At 40.7% G+C, this 18,943-nt stretch overlaps 1 protein-coding gene across 3 annotated transcripts in view; it reads right to left on the bottom strand.

The window, feature by feature from the left end:
• Positions 1-18,943, bottom strand: part of dachd (dachshund d) — a 105,919-nt gene that overhangs the window by 45,128 nt on the left and 41,848 nt on the right. For all 3 annotated transcript variants that reach the window (XM_088382948.1, XM_088382945.1, XM_088382947.1), the window contains exon 2: positions 3,655-3,770. In XM_088382948.1, the coding sequence (XP_088239074.1) occupies positions 3,655-3,770 (116 nt within the window). The remainder of the gene's footprint in view (positions 1-3,654; positions 3,771-18,943) is intronic.

The following is an 18,943-nucleotide window of genomic DNA, read 5'->3' as shown; positions in this document are numbered from 1 at the left end:
AATGGTAAACTCCGTTCCTCCTGCACATAAATGAATTACACTGAAGCTTCTCCTACTCAAGTGGTGGCCATACTGTAAGTAGAGGTCCTCTCTCCACTTTAGAGGAGATGTCATTCACGTGTGGTGTCAGGCCATGGCAAATAATCCCATTTGGAAGGTTGGGAATGTTGGGTTGGGGGTGGGAACAATCTGCCTGTAATGCATCAGCCACCTGAAAAACTCTTGAGCACGTGCATAGAGTTACACGTGTATTTTCACACACGTACAGTTTTTCCTTAAATGGAAAGATAAGCATATTAGGATGTCCTCTCTTCTAAATGGAAGCAGTGTCAAGGGCACACATACATATGTTAACAATGTGTTCCAACATGCTTATTGCGGCTCTTGTTAGCGTGCGAAGTAAACTTGCACAACAGCGTAGGCGTTGATTTTAATCCGACGCGATTTGTGCATTTAGCGGCAGCAAAAAATACAACATTTGCAGATGAATGAGTCATAAACACCACAGTGGATTGGGGCTTGTTTGGGGGAAAAAAGTATAAAACAGATTTGACAAATTTGTGCTATGGTGCTTTAGGTACAATTGGCTATTAGTGTACATGGCACCATGGTGACGTTTCTAACAATTTAGGAAAAATGCTGCTTGACTAAATTAAAACATTATTGCAACATTTAAGACATTAAAGTTATATTGACCATTTCATTATGTTTGTAAACAACAGGCGGCAGAATATTAACTAACACCAACCTAAACTGAAACTAGGGATGTGCGGTAGGGACGGTATATTTATTATAAGGTATGAATTTGCCCAAAGGTAGAAATTTTGACCTGACTGTCCTATCACGGTAATTCTTGTTGTGTTTCTTCTTCTTATTATTATTATTATTATTTCAGTATGTCTTATATATAGATACAGCTAGATACAATAACTAGTATACTAATATTGCATAACATGGGCAGATTACTGCTGTTGTTCATTTTATGTTTTTCAAAACTTTGTCAGCAGTCTCTTAACGGTCATTAATAACGAAAAAAAAACAATGATAACGCTTTGCTCGGAAATTCTGCGTAAATGGCGTCCTTGGTGAAGCTGTCGCCACCCCAGAAACACACACGGGGGCGCTCGCTCAAGTGATATGATGTGACACGATAACTATTTGACACACTATCTCACCGCCACCATTTTGCCATCCATCAGGACTCTCTGGACGTGACAGCGACATCAATTAGCCGCCTACTTAGATACTAACTTATGTGTGGTCAATTATATCCAATTAAGTGACTGTCAAAATCGGTAACTTCCCTTGACATTTAACGCCTAATGCTATCATCAAAACGGTTCAATTATAAAAGCAGCAAGCGAAGGGTAGGAAAAGTTGCATCCAATCACAGTTTGCAAAGACCGCGTGACGGTTATGAGAACAGCAAAAACCTCAATTACTTTATCAGCGGCCTCTGAATACCCCGACTAAATGTCAAGATCAGAGCGTCCCTTTGCTTTAAAGGGGGATGATATCAAAAGGCTTCTGTGTTGCTTCTCTGTTCCACGATATAACATGACTTCTTTCTCATCATTGTCCTCCTCCGCACTCATGTCAGACTTTCTACAGATAGCCGCCGACCTCGCCCTATGCGTTCAAAGCAAGTGATCGTGGTGAATGTGCTTCGTATTAGGTTTCAAACACCTCACAGACAATTTTTTGCCTCCGGGATGAAAAGAAAAAAACACATTTGGTATAATATTACAGAAAAGAGATAACTACTAGTCTGTTAAAGCAACAATGTGTTGTAATTTAATCAGAAAACTTTTGTTGAGTACATACCCTTTATTAAATAAAACCATAAAATTACAAATGACCATTTTTATTTTGTTTTTTAACATAATGTGGCCCAGATTGGTCATTCTTAGGGCATTGAGTCTAACACGCCTTGACTGCTCTGCTTAAAGATATGCTTCATCACTTCATGCAACATGACAAACAGAGCGAGCAGTCCTGTTGCAATCGATCCGATCCCCTGAGAATTCCAACAGTTACTGCAACTACTGTATATTTTTTTTACATTTATTCCAGCATTCGAAAAAACTCATCATTAATGTTGAGGAAATGTTTTGTTCATTTTACAGTGCTTTACAGATAATTTTTTATTCCTGAAGGGGTTTGAGTGTGATTTTAAATTTGACATTTCACTCAAGTGTATGGGGGGGGACATTGCCGTCGAAAACTAGCAATGTTGTTTTCTGTGTATTATGCATGGAGTACTTCGGTAAATATCATTTAAGTGAACACTGATAACAGTATAACACTGTTAGACGTGTCAAGAAGGAGAGCACAACAATATGCAAATGAGAGCACTTAAAGTTCCCAACATCAAAGTAGTCACAATGAAGCCCGCCACAAATAGAACAAAAGCATTTGTCGCAATAAGACTCGGCCTGAGGGGGCATGAGGGCCTGAACGCTTGCTGTTGATTCTTGTGGCGATAAGCTTGCTTTAGCGTCAACCGGTGCCTATGTACATATTGCAGTGGAGTGGATTTAATCGTGCTAATTAGAATACACTCCAGGCAACAAATGCAACATCTACCGGAATAATCTGAGAGAAAAGATCTCCACTTCAATTTATTCAACCTTCCCTTTGTTCTTGTTGTTTTTTTTCTAGAGGGGCTTAAGTAGACGATCTGTTTTTTGGTGAACAAGTGATCGCCGGGCGCCTGGTGGCGGAGGGTGTCACTTTGGACCCATTGCCATTTCGAGGATGAGCTGCAGGGAGCCCTTGAGCGCGGAATACAGTAATACCTCCAAGTTCTAACGCTCCTACCGCCATCATATGTATGCATGATCACCACAAAACTCATGTCACCCAGAATTAAAGGATTGTACATGTCCTGTATGTATGTATGTGCACTGATGCACACATGGCACACTTAATACCATGAGAGTCAAAAATAGTCTGTAAAATATCGATGGAATTAACTAACGGGGCCCTTTTTGAGACTTTCCTGTGGAAATGCTTCTTTTGGATTAAATTTCACAACAAATCACAGAAAAACCCAATTTAGGTCTCGTGATGAGCACTGAGGTAGCATGAAATTGAAGAGGCATATTATATTTTGGTCAAACTTTAAAATGGGAGTGGCGTTGAGCATTTAAGTCCATCTGTGCTGTAAGACGTCAATTTCTAGATTGGCTTCTTAGTTCTCAGCCAATTAATTTTCCACATTTTGTCATTTTGTGATCAAAATGTGATGTTTTATGCCTCGTGCATGCCAATCTGTTCTTCACAGTCTTTGTTAAGAGAGCGTCTTTAATTCAAAAAGAGCAAAAATATGATGAGTGAAAACGTTTACTTCTAAAATCTTTTCTTCTCACGTACGTTTTCTCCTCACACCCCTAATAATGAATTGTCTAAGAAGAAAAAGAAGAGTGCAAGAAGCATCACTCAAGAGTGAAGTGGGGTATTCATGTAAACCATGTTCAAGGAGGAATTTAGAATGTGACAGTTTGGACTTTAGAACGTATTATTCCAAAGATAATTTATGTCATTGGTATATTTTACTTGACTAAGAAAAGTCAACTGTTTGGACTTTAGAACAAATTATTCAAAATAGAATCTATGTAATTGGTATATTTTGCTTGACCAAGACTAGCCTACCTGTGGGTGGCATCATGCCAGGGGACATGAGACCTGGGACCGTGTGGGGCATGATGTGTGAGTTCTCGGGCGATGTCACACTCTGGGTCCTCTTCGGGGGCCGTCCGGGTCTGGAGCTGAAAGGAAACACAAGAGGCAGACGTATGAGGGTAGGCGGTGAGGGCGGCAGCGGTGATGGTGGAGAGGGGGGGGGGACGACAGCGACGGCCGTTGTTAACATTTGGAACGTTCCACAACGAGCTAACACGCACTGTAAATAAATTCTCTTTCAAGGACAGTTGCTTTCTGCAGCTCAACATAATAGACTTCCATAACTAATTAGATTACACGCTGAATTCATTTCCTTTTATTGAAGATCAACCACTTTTTGATGCATAATTCATAGCCCGTACCTCGTTACCTGTTTCTGCGCATTAATATCCCCCGCACTATTTGAATTGCCTCGTTTGCATATGCTAAAATCCTCAGCCCACGTCAGTCTGGAAATTACGCATTAACTTGTTATAATTATTGCAGTCAGGCCACTATTGATTTATGAGACTTTTAAAAACCAAATATGTGTAGTTGCAGTAATGAATGATATTTTAAGCTTCTTCAGGAAATTAAAAGGCAATGGCTGCCTTAGGAAATGTTCCGCTTGCTTGATTTAATGCATGCCATCGCTGGAAGGTGCTGTGACAGAGTGATTCAGACCTGTTGGACCACTCCGATGGGGGGGAGTTTTATTACAGCGAGCGAGGGGCACAGATCCAGCCGTGATAAATGACCCAGTCACCTGACTGAGAGGGGGGAAAAAGGCCTTGGAAGCAGATACCACACCGACTTTCCACGTCTTACTCATTGGCGTGTTAATACAGCTCCGAGTTGCAATCAATACCTACTTTGCTGGCTTATACTTACAAAAAGAAGCCTACAGGGTGACAAAAACATATTATAAGGGGGCAAAGAGTCCATAAAGGTATACTCCGGTGTCGCTACTGAAGATGAATTATAGCCAACTTGACACCGGTGACATATTGGCGTCATAAATTATTGAGCATACAATAGTCGGAGCGTTATCAGGCTACTAAATCCAATCCAAAATGTGTTCGTGTTTAAAATATTTCAAAGATCACTCAAAACCAGAACAACATGGTGTTCATTTCAGAAAGACAAATCAAGGCCAGAAATCAAACTGTGGAATGGTGTTGGCCGACACGGTTTTTCTGTTAATAAGACAGCAACAGTCAAATGTGATGTGCTCGGTTCCACTCGAAACCACAATTATATTTCCACTGGGAGATAAATGTTTGTTCTTGTGCTAATGAGAAAATTAGAAAACAACAAGATAGGAAGGGCACTCCAACAAAATATTTGACTATTCACTCAGACTTGTGTTTTGTGGTAAGGATTGGGGCAATGTTGGGGCAATGTTGTTTTACATTTATTGTGATTTTTAACTGGGAATCCAGGAAGAATAGCAACCACCACAGAGGATACTAATACCCCCCCAAAAATAATAAACAATATACGATTTTGCTGAGAGACACTTCAACATGTTTAAAAGTGCCAGCGATCAAACCCAGAAATTTTCGGTTGGGATACGCCCACGCTACCACTGAGCTATGCCACCCCGAAGGAGTGATGATGTAAAATTTTCATTTTATCTCATGTCTGGTTTAGTCAGAACCAACTGATTACTGGGGGGGTTTGATACGTGGTGACCAACAGAAAGACTTTCTACCAGGAACTTGCACCTCTAAGGAAGGGAAGGAAGTTGACATGTTTCTGGGTGCAAAGGGATTTTAGATATGAATGGATAAACGGCTCACTGCTGTTTGTCGTGTAAACAGTTAGCTTTGGTGTGGAGGGTAAATGGGACATAACTCGTCTTTGTGTCCTTGTCATAACTAATAAGTTCAGTTTGCAAAGAAAATCAGCAGATTTGGACGACAGTTAATGATCGATAGGTGGTACCCTTTGAGATATTTTCCAAAACCAATATTATCACAGAATTTAAGAAAAAAGGTTCAATATTTTAGCCTATGTTGAGAACAAAAGTACTTTTACAAATCAACAAAATTTGAAAACAAATGCAATAAAGCTTGTGTGGTGCACGGAAAAAAATCAGATATGAATCGTCTTTTTCCCTCAAATCTGTTTAGGTGACGATGTGCTTTTTTTTTCCTTCCTAAACACTTGTGGCTGAATTCAGGGCCCTCATCAGCCAATGTGGTCGTTTGCCTTACAGCCCATCTCATTGCATTTCCCACAGGCAGCATCCTCAGCAAACGGCCTTAATAGTGGGGTTTATTCAGCCGTGTCTTGTGAGGTTTACTTACCTCGCTGCTTGCTAATAGAGTGCACTCGCTCGTTCTGTCTATCTGAATGTGCTGACTCTCACGGAGCGGCTCGAGGGGACTAAAAGCCGACCCTCGTCGAACCCTTTGAAGGGGGCGGGAAAAAAAATATACAAGCGAGCGAAGTGGCGAGGGAGCGAAAGTGAGAGGAGGGCAGCGAGCGAGTAGAGGGTGGGAGGGGGACAAGTGCCCGCTCAACCTGGGAATGTCTGGAAATGTAATTCCTATTTCTATATATGCCTCTTTGATCGGAGGAGAGGGAGCGATCGCGTACAGTTTTGCTGTCATCACTTTCACTCGTACTCTGGCTGAATTATTTATGAAAGACCTCAATGGAGGCTACGTGACGGCTAAAAGGCTTTTCGCCCACAATACAAAAAGCAAAAAAGGCTTCTCAAATGGACAAAAAAAGTGATGTTAAAGGATGCGGACTCCAGTTTAAAAAAACTGTAAGGGGAAAAGTGGTTTGTCAGCTTGTATGCACAAATGAAAGTAGCACAAATGTACTTGGTAACACAGCATCTGCACATCTGTGACGGTCAAGCTAACTAATACAGTACGTCCGCAGAGGAACTCAACCTGGCCTCCAACAATAAAAGCGCCAGGCTATTCATCAAGCAGCAGATGCTGACTTCCCTAAATAGCCTGGCATAGAAATGGGCTCCAAACTAGGCCATTATTGCAAAATACATGCATGGCTGAGGTTTTAATAAAAAAAATTCAAAGAATAGACTGAGACCAGAAATGCAAAATGTGTAAACTATCCCTTAAACCAGTTTATCATGACACGATTGATCATGGATGTGTTCTTCTTGATTGCTATTGCAATTGTCTGGGCCAGTTTAGCACATCAAGTTGCATGAAATATAAACTGCAGGACCGGTCAGAAAATAAGATCCATCTTTGACTGTATTTTTACAGCTCCTTTATCATTTTCATCTGGTATAAATTGTGTGCGGAAATAGAAACAATATTTAAAACTGGGAGGTGACTTGTAAAACAAATGATTCAAGGCTTTATTTATATTTGAGCTGCAAAGGATATTTGAGGGCCTCACATCTCTGCTGGCTTCAATTAAGCAACCCAAATAGGCCCCGGCAGCAAATATGCGATGTATCTATTTCTTTGTTTTGCTGCCGTCGCCAAAAGAAAATAACGATGAACTTTCCCTGAACCGGACCCCCTTTAATGGTGCGGCCTTGTGTTGACCCAGCAGAGTCGCCGGCAACCCGATACTTACCAACACACTACGCCACAGCGGGCAATCGGATTACACGGGGCCCAACACGAGTCCAATTTCAAGGCCTCGACGCAATAAAAGCCCCGATAATTGCATTCACGTTCTCACCCTGGTTTTCAGGAAGTGATAGGCGTAGAATATCGCAAAAGGGGACGGAAACGGCGACTGGGATCTCATTACGCAGAACGCCGCTAATGCAGTGATTACGATCGCTTATAAATCAATCGATAATGTTGAGCCCAAGTGAGCGTGCCGCCTTTACTGGATTTTGTTACACACATCTGCCGCTCTCCCGTCTTTCGGAATCCAACCCGATTATGTCAACAGAGATGGTAATATTATTTTCCGGCGGTTCTGATTGAGCCATTAACCTTTTATCTGGGCTTTTGTTTGACGTGCCTAAAAGGTAGGCATGAAGATATTTATTCCATTTCCGCTGCTCGCTCGGCCGACAAACAAACGAGTGAATCATTCCGTGTGTAAACAAAAGGCCTGTGCGGGTCTCCGCCAATCAGACCTTATAAAATATTAACCCAATGTCATTGCCCTTTGAAAATCTCTCACCTAGAATTCCCTAATTGTTCCTTTTCTTTATCTCTCCACAGCAGAGAGTAAATAAATTAACAAAATAGCTTTTATCGCCCCGAGTAACCTTTTAACTGAAGGATTATCTGGGGTTTATTTTTCATTTCTCCACCAGCGATAGCGGAGCGTGCACCCATTGATTAGTTCGCCAGGGTGGTGACCAGCCGTGAAAACAAGGTCTTATTGATAAAACAAAGCGCCTCCTTACCGTTTTTTCAAAGTGCCGGGTCAGGCAGAAACAGACGCTTCGGACCGTCAGGGACCAAAATATGCTGACTTTATGAGCTTTTATATATTTTTTATTTTTTATGTATTTGGTCAGGTCAAACAGTTTAAAAACTCCCCTGGGGTGGTGAGACGCTGTTTGGAGGACTTACTATCAATAGAAAATTCAATAATGCATTGTTGGACAGAATAAATCAACTCCAAATTAAATATTTCATGCAAGCTCGCGTCTGTATTTTTAGAGAAAACAATTTAACAGGATATGGACGATTTGGGAAATATCAAGTACTTTTATTATTAGACACCAACGTAAAGTAAAACGTTTTGAAGTTTTCAATTCAAAACATAATTCGCAATTCTCACATGGGGATGGATGAAGAATGAAACATTGTTTCAGTCATGTAAGCATTACAAAGTTAATCGTTAAAAGGAACATTATTAGTTAGACACTGCCCGAGCATAGCAAGAGGTCTATTCTACTAGACTTGTCGCCGGGTTTGAGTTTTTGAAGGGGGACATAAAATAAAGGATCTTTAAAATTATTACCCTAGAGACAAGACTTGTGTTTTGCTCAATATTTTAAATAATCTTCTGTATTTTATTTGTGCAGCGTTGCTCCTCGTAGTCAGATATCGTCAAGCCAGAATTATCAATCAAAGTATTTATTTACGTTTTTAAGGAGCCCCATTGTCCCATTTTAATCTTTTTTTTAATGTTTTTCTACCGAAAATATCAGTTCACAAATCAGTTATTTATTTTATGTTTATTATATCCATATTATATTTATTAATCCAGTCGATTAGCTAATACATGACACTAAAGATTATAGTCTCGTTAGGGTGAAGACTACAAGTTCTGTTCACTGCGCAGTGGATACAATCTTGTCCGCAAACACAAAAGTACAGATAATATCGGGTGGACATGCAAACTAACACACCAGGAACTGAGAAGCGTTTTGTGAATCATTTACAAGTTACCATGCGGAGACCATTTCCTCTTCCAAACGAATTGTCGCTTCAAAAGACCCCAAAGTGGTGTTAAATAGTGAAAGGAGCCGGTGTTCTTTCATGCAACTTTTGACATTTTTCTTTGGATCTTCCCAAGTGATTTACTATCTTGACTTTTTAGTCACCCCTGTGAGACAAAAAGACTAAATTGTTGGAAACTGTTAAGTAAAAAAGGCAATAAGTATGCATTAAATATTTCCTTCAACATAGAGAGAAGAAAAAAAGGGATGATTTATATTTCCTGCTGACCTTGGCAGTCTATTGCTTGTGATGATCGTAATCTCACAGTCACACCGTGATACATGGGAATATATTTGCTCATCCATCTTTTTCATGCAGCCATCTATCCCCGCGCCTCATCTTGTATCTGCACTCGCATTCAACTTATTCTCGGATTATCTCCATCAGCTTCCCCTTGCACCTGTCAAACAGACGTCTGGCGCAGGTAGCCACATGGACCTTATCTTATCAAGATTGTGGACGAGTAGGTGAGGGCGGGGAACAGTTTTTATTTATTAGCGATGGGAAAGAACAGCTGCATCCGCCTTGCAAACTGTGAAGCTCTTTTTGCGGAACAATATATGGCAGATCAAATAGTGAGGAATCAACCAGAGACGGACGGGGGTGGATAGTGCTAGCAGAAAATCAGTCCCTACTAAAACCCCTCTTAAACTACCGTCTGGTGCCTGATCCCTCTGTGGGCGGTGGGTTGGGATCAGGAGTCGCAAAGGGACTGGTCACTTCCCAGTGCTTTTCTTTGGCTTGATTGGAACTGTCAGCTCAAATGTCGGCGGCCAACCTCAAGTCTGTTAAGCACATTCTTACGTAAAATAGATCGGAATTGGATCAGGGCTGTTATCCGGTCCCAGGGAGCCACACGGGATTGTATAGTCAAAACTTTAACTATTAAACGATTAAATAAATCCATCGCACAAAGCCGTCACTGAATGACGGGATATTTCCTCTGGCAAGAAAATACATCTAGAAAAACATTTTTCTCTACTTTTTTTTATAACTCTGTTAAAAGCCCTTTTTTCTAACAAGCTTTAAAAATCATTCAGTTTAGAAAGAATCTCAAGTGCAATTTTTAAATACAAGTTTTCCAGTGATTGCACTGTAAGAAGTTACAAAATATCTCACGTCACTTTTCTGTACTGTAGAGTTTTGGTGAGGACTGCAGTAGTGCAGTTTAGTTTAATTCATTATTTTTATTTTATTGTTTGGCATTTACTTTGTAAGGAGTTCCAATATTTTTTATATTTAGTTTATTAGAATAGGGGCTGGAATAGAGGTTCAGTACAGCCAAATGTTTTCATCGTTCCCTATCAGCGAACGGAACTGTCCCGCTGACCGAGTGTCCCTTAATGAGACTGTTAAGAAAACCTTTTTACGTCCTCCAAGTGGAATTCTTTTTCAAACGTACGGAAAAGTTATTAAATCGACGCCTGATCGTACTCTCCCAATCTTTTGGGAGGGGACTTTCTCATAATCACATTCCATTAGAGCTGTTTGAAGTCTCTCAGCTGTGAAATTCAATCTACAAAACATCTAAAACACCATAAATTGCTGATTATAAGGCGCGCTTCATTAATGGCAAAAAAGAAGATTTTTCATAATTGGCGCAGCCGCTGCCGTAACTACAGAGTAAGAGTGTTTAGTATCACATCAACAGGCCGCGATAATGAGTAAGCAGGCTTCGCACATCACGAGAACTGACGAGGAAAGCCTAATTGGTTGACTTTTCCATGCCTAATGGATGATTCTCTTAATTAAAAAGATACTGTAGCAAATGTTGGGAATCAGATAGCGCTTAAAGTAAATGCAGTTAATCAAATGTACGCGAGTGCACAGTTCCAGGAAAGCCCCAAATGAGATCGGTTGATATGATTGGCTTCAGTATTTATTATTAAGCGCCTTTGGTTAACAAAACAGACCAGGTCTTATCTTCAAACTGCGAGGAAATTTCTCTTTTTTTTCATGAACTGTGATGCATATGAAACAAGTCTTCAAAACAAGGCTTTAAAAACTTACCCAGTCAGGGTGCCTTTGAGGATATTTAATTAAAATCTAATCCTGCATTCATTAAGGCTCACATAAATTAAGCTGTCATTCATAAGATTTATGGATTCTCATTTGCATATTGCATACAATTCATCAATTACTCAAGTATGAAAGGAGCGCATTTCCCTTGGAGCTGCCTGCTAGCCTGCCAACATTTGAAATGAGAGAAAGAGCACGACTGTCAGGCATTCACGGCAAACTTTTTTTTCCCCCCCGCACAATGTCTGCCGTGCTGATTAATCTCATTTCCTCGGCATCCCTTACAAGATGCGTACACAGCGCGGCTACACTTTTCAACTTTTTCAATTATTTCTCCTGTCCTCTCCGAAGAACTCTGAAAGCAGGACACGGGCTACTCATGCAGACTGGAGGCTACTTGTGTCTTTATGTATAAAACATGTCCTTTTTGCCAGCGTAATCATAAATTAGAGAGCGAGGGGCTGATGGAGAGGAAATGTCGTAATTTTATTACAAATCCCATCAGGCAAATATTCTGTGTGCTATAACAGCATATTTCCCGGAATGTTTCGGGGGATACATCCGGAAGGCATTTTGACGGAGGCAACAAAGATGGTAGCAGGTGCATGTATGTGGGGGGCGGGTCTATACGTGGTAGGAAATTCTAGGTACGCTCAAGCAGATTTTGACTAATAAGGATGCTTAATACTAACTGTGGAGTACTTCATTGAGTTGAGGTTTCAATACGTGAAAGGGGTTCAAAAACATTAACTCCACATGCATCTAAAAACATATAGCATGAAAGCACAACTAAAGTCCACGAGAAAGCTGAACAAAGAACAGCAACTGCCTAGTTGTTTGAGAAATTCTTTCATCAGGTTGTCACTAGAAAAGATTAAAATTAACACATCATTGTAAAATATTTTTAAAGTACCGCCGTAATGTGGACGTGATTGAAAAGTGCATTAGTAAATAACCATGGTGAGATATGGTCCACATGTGGATACTCTTAAAAAAATATATCTCAACATGAAAACATTACCCTGATGTGAAGTATTTAACCGCTAACAGTTTTTCACCTGAAAGATTTTTTTCAATGTGTAAAATTTTATTCGAAACTAAAATATATTACCCCACTGTCTAAAAACTTTATTTGCCACATATCGAAAGGCCCAAAAAGCAGAAACATTTATGAAATACCCACTTTCAGAACTCTTAAAAGAAAATTCAATGAATGGCCAAATCAGATTTAAAACAAACAAAAGGTACACCATCTTTGATATAGAGCTTGGGAGCCGAGCACTCCTGAAAGCTTCCATCCTGAGAGACGGAGAAGCAAAACAAAAGCGCGGGGGAGCACCTTAGTGCTAAACACATAAAAAGTCCTTATTTGGATGCGGGGCTATGGGAATCGCAGCAAGGAGCAAGTGCTTAAAGCGAGCCGAGCGTGAACGAATGCGAGATAAAAGGTCAGGAGCAAAAAACAAACAGGCCACTCGCCAGGACGAATGGAATTAATTGACTCATTAATATGCATGGCTAATAAAGCTGGAAATCCTAAAACAAAAATCATTGTCAAGCATTTCCTTTTAATGGCTCTTATTTTCAGCTTGAGAAGAGCGGGCCTACAGGGCGTATCAATCTTTAAGGGAGGGGGAGGGGGGGGGGTGTTTTGGAGGGGGGCGTCACTCGGAGTCACCTCGCTGTTGTACGCTCATGTCCTCCCCGGCAGACAAAGGCGGAGTTGTTCTGCTGCGGGGATTAATTGAGAATTAATCCCGCTTTCTGGCAGCGGAGCAGACCGGCAGTTAGGAGTGAAAGTCATCCTGAAGGGTAGTTAATTGGTTCTCCCCGTAGCAAGAAGCTTTGGAGAACAGAAATCAAGCTGCATTTTCATTCGCGCTCCCCCGTCGTTATTGTTTGAAATTGTCGTGGGGAGTGACTTCTGATGGAGTCAACAGTTAAAGGCTTTCACTTTTATCTCTGGCAGTAGGGCGGCAGTTAATAAATGCCGTAGAATGACAACAGTGATGGAACTTCAGCGTCCAGGGACTCGAAATTCAAGCTAAAAATGATAAAAGTCATTAGGAAATGAAGTTTTTAGATGTAGTCGTGACTCTAGATAGCACCACAGCTATAGTGGCATAGATTAAGAGCATTCCTCACGGTAACTGATCTGATCCCAAAAGATACAACTGCTCTGAGAGTACAAACTAAACATACACAAAGTTTGCTTGTGTCGAAAACAAAAATATTTGGGAACAAAATTGTCCAGTCATTTACAACCTGGCCTTCGCTTACACGTCAAAACAGATTTTTTTTTTATTATCTTTTAACTCTTTTTTTTTTTTTTTTTTTACAAAGCTGTAGTCACCCAAAATATGGTTGAGCAATTAAAGCAAGATTTGAAATTTATCTCTTGGCTAAACCGTAATAAATTTTATAGATCAATAAAAAAATATATATATCATGGCTTGTGTAATGGCCTCAAGACAAACATGTAATTTCCAGATGATTGTACAGTGATTTAACAAAACAGCATATCGACTTGAGAATTTTGTACGATGTTGCACAAAAGTTAATGTAATAGTATAATTTAGCTTTGTGGTTACGGAATTATATATTTACATATAAACTGTTACTGAGCATTGAACATAAAATGGAGGCAATCCTTCCGAAATTCCCTCCAGAATGTTTCCTCATGAGAGGTTTCGAGAGGGCAACAGCAGCCACACACAAACTCAAGTTGAAGCTAAACAGGAAGACCGTGGTGATTAGCATTAATTGCACTGAGGATTGAGATCCTGTGTGAAACAGTCAACAAAAATTATCTTCTGTTTATTTCCGTTTTTTTCCCCCTCCGCTCTCACTCTGATTTTCCCAATAATTAATGAAAAGTAAATACAGAGGAGGAGTCCAAAAGCAATCCAAGGGAGGGAAAAGAAATGTTTACACAAACTTGAGTGTTCTCTAAGTTTTGTATACATGCAAAAGGGTTAAGGGATGGGGTTTGTTTTTAGCTGGAGGACCCCCCTCACCGTCCCTCACTGCTGGGGGAGTGTTTATTCTCCGACCGTAGCCCTGATCAATTTGGCCAGCTGTGCTTTAAATACAATAATAAGAGCCTGGAAGAGGCATGCATGGAAGGAGAAGGAACTTCTGAGAGGACCCCCCCCCTCCGCCTCCTTCTTCCTCTCTTTTAGTTCAAAGCCTGTGCATTCCCAGACGAGCATTTGTACCCAGTTAAAGACAAATCAAAGCGCCTCCTCCGCAAGACACGGAAGACTTGGATTCCGTCTGTGTACATGTGTGTGATCTTTTTAGCGGAAGACTGCTTGAGCAAAGAACAGGAAATAACAGGCGCTCCAAATCCCGACTGGAGGGGCGGCGCTGAGCTGAACTTTTAATGTCGGATTCACTAAAACTGTTATCGACTAGCTGTCAGACAAATATCTCTATTTGGGGGAGCGACGGCATTCCTTCACACTTAGAAATTCTCTTCACGGGACTCCATGTAAGCAGTCACAAGTTCCAACATACAAAGTTGTAGTATTGGTGCCAGGCCAGATGTCATATTCTTTTTTTATGATGGGTGCATTGCCAATGTCAGTGGATATCAAAATTCTACACTAACCTGTTGAAAGTGATTGCTGATAGAAAATACAAGAGCTACAAATTATTTTGAAACTCAGTAATCACTAGCCGTTTCACTACAAATAAACTTCAGCTGTTCTAGTAGGCCTTTCCTGACTATTTTGATAAGAAGAAGCCTGAACTTTTGTGGTAACACTGATTTATAGTTCAAACTGTTCAAAAGTCCCTTCACCCTTGACCTTGGCCCTAGTTTTAATTGGGAAAAACAAAAGTCCCCTAAGCATTATGCTTCCACCACCATGTTTAATTGTAGACACAGTATGGTGTTCTTTTGCAACCTTTTGAAATTAAAAGTTTAATCTGGGTTTCATCATTTGTGTTTGGAATATTGTACGGGCCGATGACATTAGTACATATTGCTACTTTCTATTTAATAGAATTTAACTATAAAGATCTTTTGTATTTGAGTTTCATTTCATGCATTATTTTACGGACAGACATAACAAAAATGGAGATTTCTGCTTTCGATTTGACAGCAATGACGTGCAAATAAAGTCCGATATTTTGCAAGTTTATACAAGAATGGACGTGCTTGGTGTATTTATCCTAAAAGAAAGTAGCGCCCTTGTTGAGAGAGAAAAAAAAAAAAAAATCACATAACTTGGAGACACCTGCGTTGCAATTTTTGAATGGGTAAAATCGAACTCATTAAAAAGTTGTTTTTTATTTGACAGCAACTACGGTGTATGCAAATTGAGAGTGGGGCACTAGTGCATTGTTAGTTTATATCCCTTTATGTAAGAGTTGCACTTTATTGCATTGCTGCGATCTTATGGCATTCCCAGAGCTGACGCAGCTTTCACCATCCCTCCTACCGTACTGAATTGCTTCGCTGTGCAAATATCGGATTCCCTAAAATCCCCACGTGTGTGACAATTGTTATCGACTAGGCTGTCACACCTAGCGCAAATAACTCCATTGGGGTGATCTACTGCATTCCTCAAGACTTCAGGTATTCTCTTTACGAAAAAAAACTCAATTCCGCAATGGCAGAAGAGCAAATAGGCCTACTCAGCAGCGTAAAAGCGCAGCCCGCCGGTGTCCTCTGACGTGACGATATAATTCTTAATGTACACCCCGACGCCACATAAATCTTCCCTCTAGCGAGCGTCACCTCTCTAGAATTCCTCGTGATGAATTGTTTGCTACATCTCGCAGACTAAAACCCTTCAACCTCTTCAAAGCCGGGTTTCTAATAACGTGCAGGTGCTTCTGCGAGGTGACAGCATGATGAATATCACAACAGACAGCTCCAATATGGGACAATTTTACCAGATCGATATCTCTCTCTGCAATATCAGAGAAAAGGAGCTGATATTAGTGCACAAAGTGTATTACAGATAGGCTACATTTCTCCTTCCCTTGCACTCCCAATGAACCTGCGCTATATTTCATCCATGTCGACTGGCGCTTTACACACTCGCAAACTAATCATAGCACGAGAGCATCTGTTTAAGAATTATCCATATGTGTGTGCATGTGTGTGTGTGAGAGAGACACAGCCATAAGCGCATTCAACGTGGGAACGGTCTTGAAAATAAACTGAGAATCACAAGCGTGGAGGATACAGACGATTATTCCTGGTGAGAACAAAATGTTTTGTCACGTTCTAATAAAAGACAGCGCTTTGAGGCAGATGTTCCCATGCAACCGAAACGTTACGTGGATTAGAAATGTCACTGCTCTTGTTGATTACCAATGTCTTTGAGGTACACGGAAAAACTTCAAACATGGCATTTTTGTTGAGTGGCAATAAGGCAAATTCCAACTCTGGCAGGCAACAATATTTTATTTTGATATTTGACTTCATTGACCTATCGCATTAACAGTTTGATACTTTTTATTTGTTATGCGTATATGGACTAAAAATGGGGGATTGTGATTTTCATTGTATTTTGGGATGAATTAAAAAAATCACTATTCCCCACTATTCGCCGAGGTCCACTGCAGATATATTTTGTTAATAACCGTAATGTGGCTCAAACTACTTCTTTTGAAACATAATCGATGAGATAAGAAATGTCAAAATCATCAACATTAAAACATCAATAATGAAAAACCTAGGGCCATGTTGGCTACTAGTTTTCAAACTGTCCAATCTGTAACCTTTGAATACGAAAACAAATGCGTTTCGGAATTACACTATGTTTACCGAGGCCCCGTGATTCCCTTGACTGTACGGTTATGATACGGGAACATCATTTGCAGGAGTCCTGAGGTGCAACATGACGGAAAAATCACTCATGCAATACATCTCAAGGCAACTCGTGATAAACATTAGAATTAATTGTGTATATTTAGTCACATATTGAACCGTCAAATCTGTTTCTACTGACTCACGTGCCCGTTTGTTAGTTTGATGAATGAGATGTGTTTCAACTAGTTATTATAAACGGTATGCAAATGTCTGCACGCGAGTGTCATTAGAGGTCCGAGTTTAATTTGGAGCAAATTGCAGCGCCGGGGATCCATCACAAACATTTATTGAACCTCGGATGAATAAATCAATCACCGACTCTCCTACAAATGAACCGACACGTTTCTCTTTGTCCAATGTGGCGGTCAAGTAATGTGAGTCACAGGAAATGCAAGGCGACACCTTTCAATGAGCCGTTGACGGAGAGACTCCCAAGTCTAGACGTCACTAAAATGCTTAATATAGGCCCTTTCTCTCCGGAGGGCTGCGGCTGAGGGCCCCTCTGCTGTCAGCTGCAATCGGTCCTTTTGGTGAGTGCTCAAGGTTCGTTAAGGACTATTAATGGAACATACAATCCCTTGTGCGGGGAACTTGTCAGTGTTTCATTAGAAGCTGATAAACATATAATACGTACGTGTCAAACACTGTATGCGTGTGTGCGTGTATGTGAAGGAGGAGGTGAGGCGGGATTTGGAATTGCCTTACGGCCAATCGTTTGGTGGAGTGAGATTTGCGGTTGTGGTCCACTTTCGCGATTGTAAAAGTTACAAGTAGTTAAACTTTTGCATTAACACGTTGAAACGACAAGATCGACAAAGCTAATGTTGTCATGATAATGTTGCACTACAAGATGGCAGTATAATTGTGACGTTTTATAAGAGTAGTTTTTACAGCTTGGGCTGGTTGGCCGATAATCGTAAATATTAAACATGTAGTGCAGCGTAATTGCTAAAAAAAAGTTTAATGTTAGCTGAGTTAGTTGTCCTGTGGCACTTTGCGGCCTCTCACAGGTCAATGTTGAATCTATGACAGACTTACGTACGTGGGTGTGGACTGGCAATTTTATTGTATTGTTAGATGTGCTGGGTTCGGTAAGGATAAATCACAAGTGAAGCTTCTCACAACTCATTAAGATATTCAGGCTCAAGTTGTGTTTCATGCCTTTACGGTGATGGTGATTTCTTCGCCAAATTATAGGAAACAACGTAACTGTTCTTTGAAGAGATTGCAAAAACAAAGCAGAAAAACACTGCAACGTTCATTAGATGTAAAGAAAAGTTTGCCAGGGGTCAACGTGTAGCAAAGGAAGTTGTAGCCAATCATCTATTGTTCCCTTACAGCAGTTGGGCCCGAACGTACAAGAAAAGAAATGCGTCCTATTCAATTAAAGTTATTTCCCAGCACTATAGAAGAAACAGACCCACAGCTGGGACTCTGGGTCGAGTTCACAAAGTCCTTTTGATCATTTGGCTGCAGTTTGAGAGTAGTTTGGATTCCCGGGGAGTACGCGGCCGAGCCAATCTTATTATGATAATTGGGATACATCAACTTCACATGCCGCTAATGGAGCGAGATTGCGCTGATCAAGAGCACATCTTCTACTGTTGAAAGCGGACGCTACGCGATACGTCCTGGTCGCCTTCCCAGTAGGCAGAGCTCTTCAAATATGGCGCTGGGAGCAACGGTTGGCTTTGAAGAAAAGCGGTCAAGTTACGTCTACGTCTTCCCGCGAGTGTCTAATTGCTGACCGTGACCGTTAATCAAGTTAATCTTTTTTTCTTTCTTTTATGCGCACTCTCTTCAAGCCGCGGAAAATATCACAGGTCCGATAATTAAAAATGTGTCAGGTGAAAGTCCAACGCGCTCTCTCGTTCTGTATGTTCTCACATTGGCCGCTTTGTTCGTCCTATTAACCTCCTCGCCGCTGGCCTCGCCTTTAAATGAAATCTGTAGCCCTTTACACGCTAAATTAAAACTGCCCTCCCTCCAGCGCTTTTAATTATTCTTCTTGGTCTTCTTCCGG

The sequence above is a fragment of the Syngnathus floridae genome, chromosome 8 (assembly GCF_059516105.1).
Source record: "Syngnathus floridae isolate MCC-2025c chromosome 8, RoL_Sflo_1.0, whole genome shotgun sequence".
NCBI lineage: Eukaryota > Metazoa > Chordata > Actinopteri > Syngnathiformes > Syngnathidae > Syngnathus > Syngnathus floridae.
Note: the sequence above shows the minus strand (reverse complement) of the source record. Positions and strands in the feature narration are given on the sequence as shown.